The following is a 14,848-nucleotide window of genomic DNA, read 5'->3' on the forward strand; positions in this document are numbered from 1 at the left end:
CTCACAGCTCTCATCCAATCAGTTAGCTTCATCCTTCCTACACTAACAGCTCTCGTCCAATCAGGTAGCTTCATCCTTCCTTCACTCACAGCTCTCGTCCAATCAGGTAGCTTCATCCAACCTTCACTCACAGCTCTCGTCCAATCAGGTAGCTTTATCCTTCCTACACTCACAGCTCTTGTCCAATCAGGTAGCTGCATCTTCATTCAGCTTTTTTGAGCTAAATGAGCCAATTTCTTATTTTTCTAGTTAGCCATAGTTAGAATAAGAACAGCTCTTTTTGAGTAGCCATATATTTTTGTTGTTTTTCATGCTTCCGTACCATCAGATTTTGAGTTTTCTGAGTTTGTTTTCCTTATGATTTGCTTGTGCCTCTGTCTCCTCATGATGAAAGCCTTCTGGGGTCTTCTGACACACGCCTGCATGATGATGAGCTAAGCTGAGGGAGATGCAGAAATCTTTTTTTTTTTTCTTAGTTTTTTTATTTTCTTGAGTCTTTGAGTTGGCTGCACCCAAATTTATGGCAAAGATGCAGAGTTTTCAAAATGAAGCATCGGACATAGAACTGTTGTAGAAGACACACAGTTCAAGCAAAGTGAACCTAAGACATTAAGAGTATGATTCAGTTGTTTTAGTTTTTGACGATTGGTTTTATGTTCAGTTGAAGGTGTTCTAATTTGCCTGCTCCTAAACTTGTGGCAGTTATGATAGCTGTTGACAAGAAGAGGCTTGTGTATAATTCTGAAACTCAAGTCTCCATAGTCAAACCTGTGGCCGTTGTGATGTGAAATCTGACGCTGATTGTTTCAGCCCTCCCTGGATCACATGTGTATGTATGTATGATGGCTGTAGATAGGTAAAGGCTTATGTATAATTCAATTAAAGTCTAAAGTCGTGGTGATGTGAAGACTGACTCTGGTTTGTTCCAGCCTTCCCTTGACCACATGTATGTATGATGCCATTGGCTGTAGACAGGGAAAAGCTTGTGTATAATTATGAAGTCTTAAGTCCTGAAAGTAAAGTCTTTAGTCCTGAAACTAAAGTCTTTAATGACATGAAGACTGACACTGGTTTGTTCCAGCCTTCCCTTGACCACATGAGCCACTCGATGGCGGGGAGTCACACCACGGGCGGCAGCACCTCGGTACAGTCCAGCACGGTCCAGTCCACAGGATCCGCCGGCCTCACGTCCGCGCTGGGGCTCGCCACGACGGGATCCGTTACCTCGACAACGGCGCCCTCGCTCAAGGGGTCGCTAGGCACCACGGGTAGGATGGGCGTTCTTTTGTTTTTTTTACTCTAAATACAGTCTGTATACAACAATCTTTATCGACACAACAAAAGTACATTGACTTTCGTAAGGTCTTCTACAACTATACATGCAAACAAGCAAGTGGATGATACATGTATATAAGAAACCTGTATATGAAATTGTATGTAAAATCTTGTTGTACAAGTGGTTCTGATTCCTTACACAGCACACAATTGCATTCTAAGTCATGCAGTACAGCAGAATTAGGATTTTAGATGGTTCAAGATTCAGATGATGTTTTACAACATTCAACTTTCCTTCAACTGAGTTGTCGTGAAGTCAACTTGTACATGGCTGATGAATCTTGCCAACATCATTTGTATTGTAAAAAAGAAACACATTTCCAACATTGTCTAACTGCTGTGGTTTTTCTGTCTCTCTCTTTTGCCCACAGGCCCTCATGTTGTGTCGCGTGTTTCTCAACCTCATAATGCCGCCCCTTTTCCAGGTAAAGCCCCTCCGAACCTCCCCCCCGGCGTGGGCCTCCTGCACAACCAGTATCTCATCGGGCCCGGCACCGCCGGAATGCTTCCAGCCTACGTAAGTCACACAGGGCAGGGCACACGCAGCAGTGCCACCTACCAGGTCTCAGCAGTATGACAGGGCAGGAAAAGTTGAAAAATTTTCTGAAAGTGCAGTTTGTGTGGATGAAGGAATAGCCCTCTTTCGTGAAACAAAAAGGATTTTTGAATTTTTATTTTTATTGCATTGTGGTGATAAAGAGACGGAAGAGCTGTCCTATTGCTGGGACCCATTCCTCGTTCTTGGAACAGGCAACTTCAACTCTGGCAACAATACTTTTGAATCTTTTCATGCCTTATGTTATAAAGGCGGTTTTACTACCGAGAAAAAACTATCAGTTTCTCGTCAGAAGTAACCAAATACAGTACAGACATGTCTTGAATGAGTCAAATTGAATATTTTAAGCTGTATCTCTTTCTCTTGTTTTTCTTGCAATTTTTTTTTGGTGTTGAGAGAGCTTGAGCAATTTTTCTGTTAATCTCTTAGCATTGGCTACTACAGAAGTCATGATGTTGAGGATGTTTCTGTTCCAACATACGTATAGAATAATAGAAACTGTCACCATATCTCTTCTTGTGTCTGTTTCTCCTGGGCATTTTCACACCATTCATTGCAATGATCTGTCTATTGTGGAATGCAATACTTGACCAGACAAAGTTTTAAAAACATAACCAGCATATCACCTACTGAAAAATACTTTGCAAATGAAAGATCGCGGTTGAAAATTTGAAATCAACTTGCCAGAATGTGTTAAAACCTTGTGGTGTCTAAAAAGCTCAAGAGTGTTTTAGAGAGGTATTATAGATATGTCACTTGGAAACCTATTTCAGTGACATTTGTTGTTTTGAAAGTGACAATTCTTTGTATTTTTAAAAGATGCTGGTTTGGTAGTGGAATGGATTTTTCCCCACACAAATACACATTGAAAGAAACCCAACATTGCTGCTACTATTTTTCTTTATTAATGCATCAGTGATCCAAATTAGAAACAAATGCTACTTTCAAAGAAATTAAAGTCTTGAATAAAAAGTCTCCTGACACAATCTTACTGTTGAAGCTAGAAAGTTTTGCTTTCGAATTGATGCGAAACCACCAAGCTTGTATGGCGAGATGTCCAACCATGTTCCAAACCAGCTTCTCCAGTAGTTCTTGTGATGTAGATGTGGATTTTGTACAGCTCCAAGCTTGCCAACCTTTCCTGAGGGGTGAAACTTGCTTGCATCACTTCTGAAGTTTTTAGTTTGAAAATTCGTAAAGAAAACTTGATACATCTCAGGGAAATCTTAAATTGTAACTCCCAGAAAAATCTCTGTTCTAAAATGCTATGTTCGTATCAAAATTGATAAGGAAAACTTCATGCACTTTTGGAGAGTTGTATCCAACAGTGTTAACAGAACGTTACTTGCTGTAACTGGGATGCAAGCAGATGCTGCTACCCTCAGGATGTGTTTGCTGTGGGACTGTAGTGTACTGGAGCTGTACTGTACCATGTAGCGTAGTGTACCATGTTTTTTTAAAAGAGCAAGGAGAAGAGGAAAAGTGTGGAATTTGGGGACTGATGACGCCGATTCACTGTTGGGATTTCTCCGTCTCTTCTTTTCCTAGGGTTTTTTTAACTGGCCTCAAAACGCAGCTCGAATGGCTGCCCAAAGCCAGGTGAATCCGAGTAACAAACAGCTTTTTTTCGTATCCTTCGGCTTTTGCAACTTAATCTCGACCGCTGGCTCCTCCCAACGTTGCCAGTCCTTCGGGTTCTTGCCCCAAGCACTACTGTAAATCATGTTATTGTAGCGACATCATGCTTCTCAGTTTTTCTATAACTCTGGGAGCTCTTTCAAAGGGAAAACCTACTGCTGTTGCAGTGTGTGGCAACGGCATTTTAAAAACTGTCTGAAATTTTAGAAGCTTTCTCTATAATATAGTGATTTACAGTAAGCTTCCATGCCCCTACTAACCAGGCTGCCAATTTGTTGCTGCCGATTGGTGGCTGCCAATTATTGGCTGCCAATTGGAAGTTGCTGGTTGGTGGCTGCTGATTGGAAGTTGCTGATTGGTTGCTGCCGATTGGTGGCTGCTGATTGGTGGCTGCCGATTGGCTGCTGCTGATTGGTCGCTGCTGATTGGTGGCTGCTTGCATGCGACCCCAGGGGCTATGTTTTAGGTAGTGGCATAAGCTGGTACTTAACAACATCATATTTTTTTGTCAAGCATATCACATATTTTCTGCATACAGTATTTTCTCTAGTCGCCACACCTTTAAATGCTTTGTAGAAGGCTTTTTTATACATAGAAATTTTTCATCTTACAAGGCAATATTTTATTGTTTGATAATTATGCATATATTAAAAGTGTGGATTTTCTAGAGGAGATAGCGTGTGTCAGCTAAGGTTATATGCCGGCTACGACTTTTTTCATTTGGGACATTTTCCTACGTTTGAGAAACCTTTTATTAGCGCTATGTAGACAAAGCGCTGGGTCAGTCGGTCAGCTCTTACAGGGACAGAGTGGTGTTACACACCTTCCTGAGGCTCAACAGTGGCAGCATGGAAGGAAAATATTCTACCAAAAACAGCACAAAAGCACAGGTTAAGATTGGATCCGATACCAGACCTTTAGCAGATTGCACATTTGTTTAAAATCACACATAATTTGAACTGAAATGTACCAAATTTATCAGCCTTTCCTCCTTCCTTACTTGTAGTCATTTGGACTTGGTCCATATTTTATTGGATCTTCAAAACTGCAGATTAACTGAAAGAAAGTTCCAAATTGCCGTTTTTCTACAGTATTTTAGACTTATTCTGTCTGATGTTGCCAATGCTCTTAGAAAATCAAATCAAAGCATCAGCTCTGTTAGCCTCAGACAAGGGCTTGTGCGTAACACTGCTCCGTACCTGCAGCTAGGTGATGGGTACCGTAGTCTCAGACACATGGTTTCATCCTTTGTCTCTTGTCTCCTTCTCTCTCTCCCAGCATCAGCCCATCTACAGCTTTGAGGACATGCAGGTTCTGCAGTCAAGAATGCCGATGGTAAGAATCTGTTTTTTCTTTCAACATTAATTGGTTCACTGTAATATTTTAGTGACTTGCTTTGTGTTTGTTGGGGTCTTGTCTGTTTGCATGATAACTCAAGTGTCTGGATGGATTGTCTTGATATTTGGTATTTGCTTAGATCTTGATAACACCTCAAAGTTATACGATTTTGGGCCCCTTGTTTTGTCATATTTTTCTAGTACCATTCCTGATGATGTTGCTTAACTTTCGTTCTACTGACACTTCTGTGTGGAAGAACATTTCAACTGAAGGAAGAACAACAAACCAACAATGCTTACATCAGATGATGCTAACTTTATCTCTCAGTGATTGTGTAAAATACAACAGTATGGCAAACAGCTACTTGCCAACAACTCTAATCTGCTCTAAGATTCATTTACTTTCATTCCATTGTTTTCATTAGACATTTGCATCATTCCTGTAAATGATTTCATTATTTCATGTAGGTGTCGGGGGTTATGGTTTACCTAAATTACAGCGGAGGAATTTGTAATGGAGACCACTGTAGTTATTTCTTTCCTTTTCTGTAAATTCTACACCAAAGTAGCCAGCGCGAAATTGTAAGTAGGCAGTGAAAATCTATAATCTTGGAGTAACTATTTCTTGTTCCTCCCCAGGCGGGCTACGCGTACGATATGCAGTTCCAGCCGCCAACAACGTTGACAGGAAGGGACGGGACGCTGCCCGCATACTCAGGTAAGAATCAGAGCAGTACCCAGTAACCTCGGGCAGGAGGGGGGCTGATGAGGAAACCAGTCACACGGCCCTCTCCATCCTCCTCATCACATAAAGTAGCATTGCAGTACATGTATATGCTTGCATCCTGTAGTAATGCCTTTTTGGCTTTAAGTGTCTCTTTCTACTCTCCAAGCAGAGCTAGGGTTTCGGCTGGTTTTTAACGTGTTTTTAGGCGTTTTTGTCATGCCTTCTACTTTGTCATCGTTTTTGTTGTGTCGCAAACCCAAGCTCTGCAGGCAGACGGAAGCTTCAATGCCTAATAAACCTAATCACTCCAACACATAACAAGCGTTTCACAAGTTAGTGCGAAGCGTGCCCGGCCAGGCACGGGATTCCCTCCCCACGCGCCACAGAATTTCCGGCCCAGTCTCACCATGGACATAATCCTCGGTCTATCGGTCGTGGCCATGTTTTCATGCCATGTTCTTACGCTTCCCCTACTCCTTGGCTAACTGCAATTACTTTCGTATGAAAATAATAGCTCAACGTGCAACCAAAGACATCTGGAGTTTACAAAGTCTCCACGATACTCAACTACGATCCAGGCCATTTGGGCCGTCGTACCAGAAGACGATGTACAGCCCGAAATAGCCATAGATTCTCTCATTTTTAATCCCCACTGCGGAAATGCCATGCTGTAGTGGGAGGATATCGTTGAATCTCAAAAAGTCTCTAAACTACTACCCACAAATAACGTTACATACAAAACCGAATCAGGACGCCATGTTGGAAAGTCGCTTCATGTCCGTCAGCAAATGACTTGCCTATCGTGACCGCACTTCATTTACACCATCCAAAAACCATCAAAGAACAAAGCACACAAAAATTTGTACAATCCTCTGGTGTCGTGGGGATTTTTTAGTCTCTGTTGGTAGCACTCCGTCGCCAATTTCGCTGGTGTTGTTGAAAAGTTCCGTCCAATCTGAACACAGCGAGCGGCGGCATTGGTAACCGCATGTAACGTAAACAAGGCACGTGTTCCCGTTCATAATCCATTTAACGATGCCTGAGATAATGATGATAATAATTACTAGTAATGCAGTTCAAGTTAATACGTAATACATATTTATTTTATATGTCTTTATATTTTTCTTGTGAGGTTTCCAATGGAAATGTACGTTATGATGCTATCAATGATCATGCCGGCGTGGGATCGTGGACACCAGCCTGTCGCATGAATAGGGCAGTCAGCGGGGGACCGGCGCGGCCTGATGAATGCCGCTCTACATTTGCCGGATGTGTGATAATCCGGGACAGTAAAATTGTTACCACTAATGATTATCTAATGGTTCTCGGGGAGGAGTACTGTCACCTTTTTTTCAATGGAAGTAAATAGGTTTGCCCCGCCCCGAGGTCAGTGCCTGCAGAGCTTGGGTTTGCGACACAACAAAAACGATGACAAAGTAGAAGGCATGACAAAAACGCCTAAAAACACGTTAAAAACCAGCCGAAACCCTAGCTCTGCTTGGAGAGTATCTCTTTCCACCAATATCAGAGTAGATATTTTGTACTTCACCTAAAACAACAACTCTATAAGTGTATTAATTTAAAATGCTTTGGGTAATAATCTTTTGTAGTTCATTGATAAGATTTAGCTTCTGCAAGTCAAGCCCAGCAACAAGTTTGTTCATTTTAATGGATCAGCCAAGCATTGTAGTTTGTCCTGTGGTATATTTCTCTAAGTCAAATCAAACCCGGTATGTTTATTGTTGATTTTCCTGTTCCTCCCAGCAGGCACAGATTCCAAGTTCACGCGAGGTGAGGCGTCGTCCCCGATCCCGTCCTCGGTTGCCGGGCAACAGCAGCAGCAGCAGAGCACGCACCACGGGCAGACGCAGGCGTTCCTGAACCCGGCAGCCGGGATCCCGCCGGGGTACAACTACTCCATGCCGTTCTACCACGGCGTGGCGGGCATCGCGCCCACCGGGTTCAACTACGGACCCGCCATGTTTGTAAGTCCTTCATTTTAACTTGTGATATTTTTAAACACTCTTCTGCAATTTGTAGTTCATAGTAGTCTTCACAAGACTAACTACGCCAGCTATATGGAGAATATTTGCCAGGGAAGTTTGGCCACCAGAGGGTTTCACTTGCAAGTGCAGTTACCGAGATACTACAGGCCTCCAAGGGGGAGATGTTGACCTTACCATGGACTGACTTTCCTTGCCAATTATTCCATATTTTTGCCAAATATTACGATCCCTCACCCCTGTAGGAAGGCCTGATGGAGGCTAGGTTCATATAGTACCAATCCTGTATTCTGTCTGCTTGCCAAATTGTGTTTTGTGGATTTTTTCTCTTCATCTCCAAATCGTTTCTGCAAAAACAGGCGATGCATTTGGGTATTTTAAGCATTCCTGATGATGTTGCTAAACTTTCGTTCTACTGACATTTCTGTGTGGAAGAACATTCAACTGAAGGATGAACAACAAACCAAAAAAAATTGTAAACGTTTTCTTTACATTGTGAACCAATCTTTTAAACTGTAACTTCTAACTCAAAGGGATTTGGACTTGCTCTTGCTTTTTTATTGAAGAGAACCAGTCTTTTGGGAATAGATAGTGCAGTTCAGTTGAAACTTTGGTGTCCAAATTCCTTCAGTTGTAACTTGCAGTTTAAGATTCATTCATATTAAAGATATCTATTAGCACAGATTAACTTCTGAGCAAAATTTTTCTTTACGTTGTGAACAAATTATAAATTTTAACTTCAAATTCAAAGGAAAATGGTCCAAGTTCAAGGTTCACTTTGAGTAACATTTTAGGATTAGTTGATAACGATATCTACGAACACAGATTAACTTTTGTGCGTTTTACCTCCAGATGGCGCCCGCTACGAAGCAGCACGGAGCGGGGACCGCCACGACGCAGTTCCAACAACCGGGCGGCTACGGGCAGCCGGGCACGCACGGTTACGGGACAGGTCGGTTGTCATGGCAACACTAGTCACAATATGGCAAAGCCAGCAATTTTGTTCTGTTTGGAAAAATTGTGGAAATCCGAACTTCATGACATCTTAGGCTTTAAATGATTTAACAATGAGTTCACAACATATGCTTCCCAAACAATGAGTGGGACAAAATAGTTGTAAAAGCTGGAGACAGCCCTGGTAAAAGGTCCTAGATTTCTAGTTGCCAGCATGGCTGTGAGCTTGCCAGGCTGCCTATGCCTGAAGGGCGGCACATGTACATGCCAGAGTCACTTCACCCAGAACCATTGTCAAGCCTCGCTGTACCATGCGCTTGCCACACTGATGTGGGTGAAACAACACATACTCATTTCACGACTCTTTTGTACTAAGGACACCCCAATTTAATCTGTTTTCTGGCAAAATTACTGATGAAGATCAGCTTGAAAACAGTCTGAGGAGAAAGTCTCTACCTTGGTACACAGTTTTAGGGGGTCAATATAGTAGTTTTCCTGCCATCCCTCTGTATTTATCTGGCCTTTTGCTGAATTTTGAGCAGTCTTTGGGTCTCCCTTCCCTTCCCTTTGTTTTGTTGTTGCTCACGGCTCACCCACATTCTCTTGTCTGGTCCCCCCTGCAGGGTACGATGACCTGACCCAGACGCAGGACTTCACCAAGAGCGGTTACCCCTCCGGTACGCAGACAGGCTCCAAGGGCACGGTCGGATCCACGGGCAAGGGTCAGTCTCACATTTGTTTTTGGAGATCTAAATGTTTGGATTATAATCAAAGCTTTGTATTTCAGGAGACATTTGATATAAAAACACTGAAAATGTTGAACTCAGATGAAGTGGGATTTCTTTTCCAAAATCTTTTTAACAGTATGCATGCTATAAGATTAAAGGTCAGTGTTCCCCAGTTTGGAAAAGCCCTGGAATTTGTAAAATTTCTTAAAGGCTTGAGAATGTTCAAACTGTCCAGTGATGTTGGATGAGGATGCCACGTATACTGGTGTTAAATGCTGTCTTGTGTGTCCCTGTAGGATCGGTGAGTTCCGGCACGTCTGCAGGTTCAGACCTCAACATGTATGGCAAGACTCACCAGGTCAGTAAACACAATAAAACTTCTATCCGTCCAGTTAAGTAAGGAGTTTTACCATGTAGAACGTTAGTACCAACATGTATGGCAAGACTCACCAGGTGAGTAAGCACAATGAATGTAGTACAAGTATGAAGCTTTACCCTGAGTGTTTAACCTTCACCAAGCTTGATCCAACGACAAAACTGAAGTTTTTCAGACAATTAACAAGAAACGACTGCAAAGTTTTGACCAAAGCTTCTGTCTTCATCAGTTAGCACGGCAGCTTTTTGATAACTGCCTTTCCAGAATTGTGAACTTCCTGAATTATTGTGCCATATGAATATTGAAGCTTACCTAAGAAAGTGAAAACAGCAGCAGGGTATTCTGCATGACCTAAGACAATGATGTACTGACTTCCACTGTTCCCTTGTACCACTAACATTGTGTAATGTTTCTCCGCAGTCGTTTGACAAGCAGGGATTCCCGGCCGGCACCCCCCCTCCGTTCAACCTGCCGCTGGCCACGGGCGGGCAGGGGGGCCCCCTCAACCCGGCGGCGGCCACGGGCTACCCCCACACGGCGTTCATGACCCCCATGATGCCCCACCACACGCAGCACCACTCCCAGATCCCGCACCACCTACTGCAGCAGGATGGACAGGTGGGCACGTTAGGAACTAGTCTGAACTAGGGGTGGATACCGGTTCGGCTAAATAAGGTCCAAGTCCAAGTTTAGGTCCAGAGATTTAGGTTCAGGTCCGGACCAACAGGTTATAATGTTATGAACCAGTCCAGACTTTACATAATCAAGAGGTGGGCACAGTTGTCGGACTTACTCCCCCTTTAGTTTACAGTAGATTACGGGCTTTTAGGTTACAAGGCGTCCAGGTGAAGCCCTACATAAGAAAAGAGAAAAAGAAATGAAACACTGTTATTAAAGGGCATGTCCAGAGGACGCCCTGTTACGGTGGAAAATTGACCAATCCCATAGATTTTACAAGATTTTTGTAAAAATAAGACTTTAATAAGAAGATAAAACACAAAATGTCAAAAGATTTGTTCTCTCTCTATGAAATTCGTTGAGTCAAATGTTTGGTCACCGAGCAGTCACAGCCTGTAGTGGAAATGGGGTGTTCGTCTAGTTTTGTATGTAGTTGCATGGCTGTGAGCTTGCCAGGCTACCTATGCCTGAAGGGCGGCACATGTACATGCCAGAGTCACTTCACCCAGAACCATTGTCAAGCCTCGCTCTACCATGCGCTTGCCACACTGATGTGGGTGAAACAACACACAAACAGTCATTTTTCGTACATGGATTTATTTATTTATTTTTATCTGGCAACCAGTTTTCTTCACTTTTCTCGCTTTTCTGTTTTGAATGTTTCACTCAGTGTCATGCCTGTGCATTCTCTGACATTATCCTCCCATCGTTTGCATTACCTAGCCCGCTTCCATCCTCCATAGATTTTTCCTTGCATGACGATTTTGGCTTGTACCTGTATCTGTATAGCCGGTATAACCGCCCTTCGGCGTAACACACCAGCTAAGTACACAGTACCGATGACCGTGTAGCCATACCACTTGAGATTTCTTTACTGTGGTTAGGATGTTTTGCTTGACTATGTTGCACACTGACTTTTACAAGTTCTGAAGTCTAAGAGGTCTTCGTACGGATGTCTTGCTTGACTCTATTGCGCACAGATTGCATTTATAGGTTTCTAACTCTAACTGTATCTTCTTGTCTGTGTTGTTACAGGGAGGGACGAGCCAGCGGTCCCAGCCCAGCGGCTCGCAGCCCAAAGGCCCCAGCTCCAAGTCAGCCTACGGATCCACCTACTGGGGCGCCAACTAGCCTCCCCCCCTCCTGGGGTTGTACATGTCCTTAAATGAACCCCCTTCTCCGTGGGTTTTTGGTGGGGGGGGGTCTGTGAACATTGTCCTTCTCTGTCCCTTCTGCATGAATCTGGAGCTGTAGTAGCAACGCCCCCTTGCATGGTTCTCGTGCATAACAGAGCAACTTAGAGTTCAGTATTTCTTCACGATAGCTTGTGACGTTGTGTGTGGCCCTTTGGTTGGGGGTAGGGGATAAGGATCGATGTTTCAGTATATGATGACGACAAAACAGTGGCAACTAGTGCTGCCAAGTGTATGTAATGTACATGTGTATGAATCCTCATTTTTATGTTCTGTATAGAGACTCGATAAAACTTCATAGTTAGATTGAGAGAGATGATAAAAAAAAGACATTCTTCAGAATTACAAATTGCTGCCACAGAAAATGGATTTTTGTCTTTCTATGACGTGGTGTTCCATTGTTGCACTTGGGAGGCGTAATGCGGCCGACCGTTTTTCAAGACGGCCAGCGCCGGAAGCGAGACGTCGGTACAAGTGCCTTACGAGGTGACGTGTGCGGGCGGGGATAGAGTGAGCGAGAGAGAGACAGGCCGAGAGGTTCCCTCCGTAGCTGTAAATTTCCTGTTCCGAGACCGTGCTACAGTTGTCTGCCTTCTTTCCTTTTCAAAAAAGGGAAGGTGACTTATTCTGAGCTTGTGGCGGGGGAAGACTTTCAATGGAGCTTATTTTACGCTGTCACAGATGAGAGGAAGAGTATTGGAGTTGAAGCCCTCTGTTGCAACCGGGATTTGGGATTTGCTTTTTGGTCCGAGATATCAATAGTGTCAACATTTTCAACTCTCAGTAAGGCTTTTTCCCGCGTTGGTTTTTTTGCACCTAACGTCCTTTGACTTGATTTTATATTTCCAGATTAGCAGGAATGAACTGGTCTAAACCCACATGCAGAGCTCGAAGGTGCCAAACCAAGACTGTAGAAAGACTTATTGTAGCTGTTTTTAACCTCGTAGAGTTCCTCCTACAAGTTTTCTGTGTCCCTGGACGTTTCAGAATGCTGATGTGACTCTAAAGTGGACTGGAATAGTTGGGTTGTGGATGTGCCATGGGGAGGGGGGCAGCCCTACACTGCCTAGGATCAGGACATGCTCTAGTTCTGCACTGGACTTAAAACCTAGTCAGAACAAAATTACAAAAATTTGTTGTCAGCTTATAAAAGTTAAACCTTCTCCCTGCTGCCCAACTCTTGAACCGTTCCAATTGTTTAACAGAAAGGCTGCCCCAGCAGGAAGAAGGTTAAAGGTCGGGGTTCAGGCAGGAGTTGAGTTTTATCACATCGATTCAGGCTTTGTGGAAACAATGTGTTGCTTATATCTATAGTTCAGGCCATGAAGACGTCTTAATGGCTTAAGTCCACAATGGCCTGGATTAGGGAACCGTACTTCGCTTATGTACAAATGCAGGAGTTTGGGTTTATCATAATATGGGAGGTTGGTATCATTAACCCTCCCAGTACCATGGGACCACTATACAGTCTAGTTCAGACCACCCCCGGTGGTGTGAGGGTTAGTATTGGAGAACTGGGAATGTGAGTCAGGAAGTTCCTTTTACCAAAGAGTCCGTAAGTCTGGTATATTGTGTTTGTTGCAGCAATGAAAAGGGAAGGGGAGTCTGCTATGTGCCACTTCTCAGTGTGTAAACAGTAAACCTGCCGCAGGGATCCTGTGGTGTGCTGGCTAACACGTCTCAACTAAAAATCTCTACCCCGCATGTGATATTTGATGTCAGTGTAGTTGGGGGTGGGCTTAGTGGGCAAGACTTCATTTCTTAAGATGCATTTTTTCTGGGTATTTTAAAACTTAAATGGTTTCTTCCAACAAGTTAAGAAGACCAGATTGACGTTGTTATCTCTGATCATTAAGCAGCTTCTCTCCAAGTAATTTTCAAGTTTCCATTGATAAACCCAAGTTCAAGTTTGACGTGTGTTAAGAAATGGGAGGGCATGGGCATTGCAGGACTGAACTGTCTGTTTTTTTTCCCGGGTTAGAAATTAATGAACTGAAAATAAGAACTTGTATTTACAGCAAGTACTTGGGCCCCCTGTGGAAAGGTTTACTGGTGCTAAAATTATTTTGTGTAAACCACCTCCCATTTCTGTCTGACTTTCGCCCCCATTTTGCCATGTCGAAGCTTTCCGGCTTGTTTTACGGCCATGTCGAATTGTTCTACACTCTGAGTCCAGTACAAATGTGCCCCTGTCTATTAACATAGGAAAGCAAACTTACAGTAAACAGAACATTGTTAAAGGCACAGTAGTTGTAGAATATCTTGCCAAAAGCAAACTGTGCTGATTTAGTTTTCAGTTGTTCCAGCTCTTGATGGAAACAGTGAACAGTAGAATATGCTGTACATATGAATATTACTTTAACCTCTGTTGAGTGTTGTGTCTCTGATTGGAACAATTTTGATAAAATTTGAGGGTGCGCCAATTCATATCCTCGGTTCTCAACCTTCCCAAATGGCAAAATAACTTACAAAGTAGCTTACTACTATAGGTGTGCTGACATGTACATAGTATCAGGGACTCCTAATTCAGGGACGACTTCATAACTCTATGAAACAGGGTGTAAGATGATGGTAACAGTATGCCAATACGTGTAGACGTTGACTCTTTAAAAAAAAGGAGAACCAAGGGTATGAACTGGAGCTGTCCGCACATTCATTATCCCGTGGCTGAACACAAGCTGGCTGATTTTAAGAGACATGGCAGTGACAGAGCGTTCCGTTTGTTTTAAGCCAGTTTTTCACACGTTAGAACACATGTAGAGCTCAGGTTGTATGAACTACCCAGGTGGTATAGTGTAAGGTCCCTGTCCGGTATGTAACCCACACAAAGGGTTTTGTCTTTTTTGTTTGAGAAGGAAAAAAAGGAAATAAAAAGGAAATGGATTCCTCTCAGCCAAGTGCATGTTTCAGTGATGCATGTGTCTAATAGGTCAATCTTAAGTACTACTATTCGTATTTGTAGCAATGCCGTGTACACAATTGCTACAAAAGGACCTTGATGAACTGGGGATTACTCTGAAAGGAGCAGAAGTCCTGGCCCAAACCCGCACTGAATGGAGGAAGCTTGCTGCCCGATGTGCCACTTGGCACGGGAGGGTCTAAGTTAAGTCGTTAACGTTCCGATGGATAGTGCACAACTTGCCATAAAGGCAGGACCGCACCAGTGCAGTGGCCAAAGGAGTAGAGTGTTAGCCTTTTATTGGCAAGTCGTGAGTTAGATCCCGGCAGTTACACCAAATGTTTTAAAAGGATACTGCTTTCTCTGCTTAGCACTCAGCATTTGGGAAAGAGTATGATACTTAAACACACCGCTAGCAGAGGAC

At 43.3% G+C, this 14,848-nt stretch overlaps 1 protein-coding gene and 2 non-coding genes across 16 annotated transcripts in view; all 3 read left to right on the forward strand.

The window, feature by feature from the left end:
• LOC136427137 (ubiquitin-associated protein 2-like) overlaps positions 1-14,422 on the forward strand; it is a 36,892-nt gene extending 22,470 nt beyond the window's left edge. For 8 of the 14 annotated variants that reach the window (XM_066415868.1, XM_066415867.1, XM_066415874.1 and 5 more), the window contains exons 19-29: positions 1,082-1,268; positions 1,707-1,852; positions 3,440-3,490; positions 4,808-4,864; positions 5,506-5,584; positions 7,358-7,578; positions 8,449-8,548; positions 9,174-9,272; positions 9,575-9,636; positions 10,075-10,272; positions 11,368-14,422. In XM_066415868.1, coding sequence (XP_066271965.1) covers positions 1,082-1,268; positions 1,707-1,852; positions 3,440-3,490; positions 4,808-4,864; positions 5,506-5,584; positions 7,358-7,578; positions 8,449-8,548; positions 9,174-9,272; positions 9,575-9,636; positions 10,075-10,272; positions 11,368-11,463 — 1,296 coding nt within the window. In that variant the 3' untranslated portion in view covers positions 11,464-14,422. The remainder of the gene's footprint in view (positions 1-1,081; positions 1,269-1,706; positions 1,853-3,439; positions 3,491-4,807; positions 4,865-5,505; positions 5,585-7,357; positions 7,579-8,448; positions 8,549-9,173; positions 9,273-9,574; positions 9,637-10,074; positions 10,273-11,367) is intronic. The other 6 variants (XM_066415872.1, XM_066415878.1, XM_066415877.1 and 3 more) reach the window with 6 other exon arrangements.
• Positions 5,072-5,143, forward strand: LOC136429046 (small nucleolar RNA Z159/U59). The gene has a single exon (XR_010754705.1). It is a non-coding gene; the product is annotated as a small nucleolar RNA Z159/U59 (small nucleolar RNA).
• LOC136429045 (small nucleolar RNA Z159/U59) lies at positions 7,980-8,050 on the forward strand. Its single transcript, XR_010754704.1, has one exon. It is a non-coding gene; the product is annotated as a small nucleolar RNA Z159/U59 (small nucleolar RNA).
• Positions 14,423-14,848: the final 426 nt, after the last annotated feature.

Source organism: Branchiostoma lanceolatum, chromosome 2, assembly GCF_035083965.1.
Source record: "Branchiostoma lanceolatum isolate klBraLanc5 chromosome 2, klBraLanc5.hap2, whole genome shotgun sequence".
Taxonomy (NCBI): domain Eukaryota; kingdom Metazoa; phylum Chordata; class Leptocardii; order Amphioxiformes; family Branchiostomatidae; genus Branchiostoma; species Branchiostoma lanceolatum.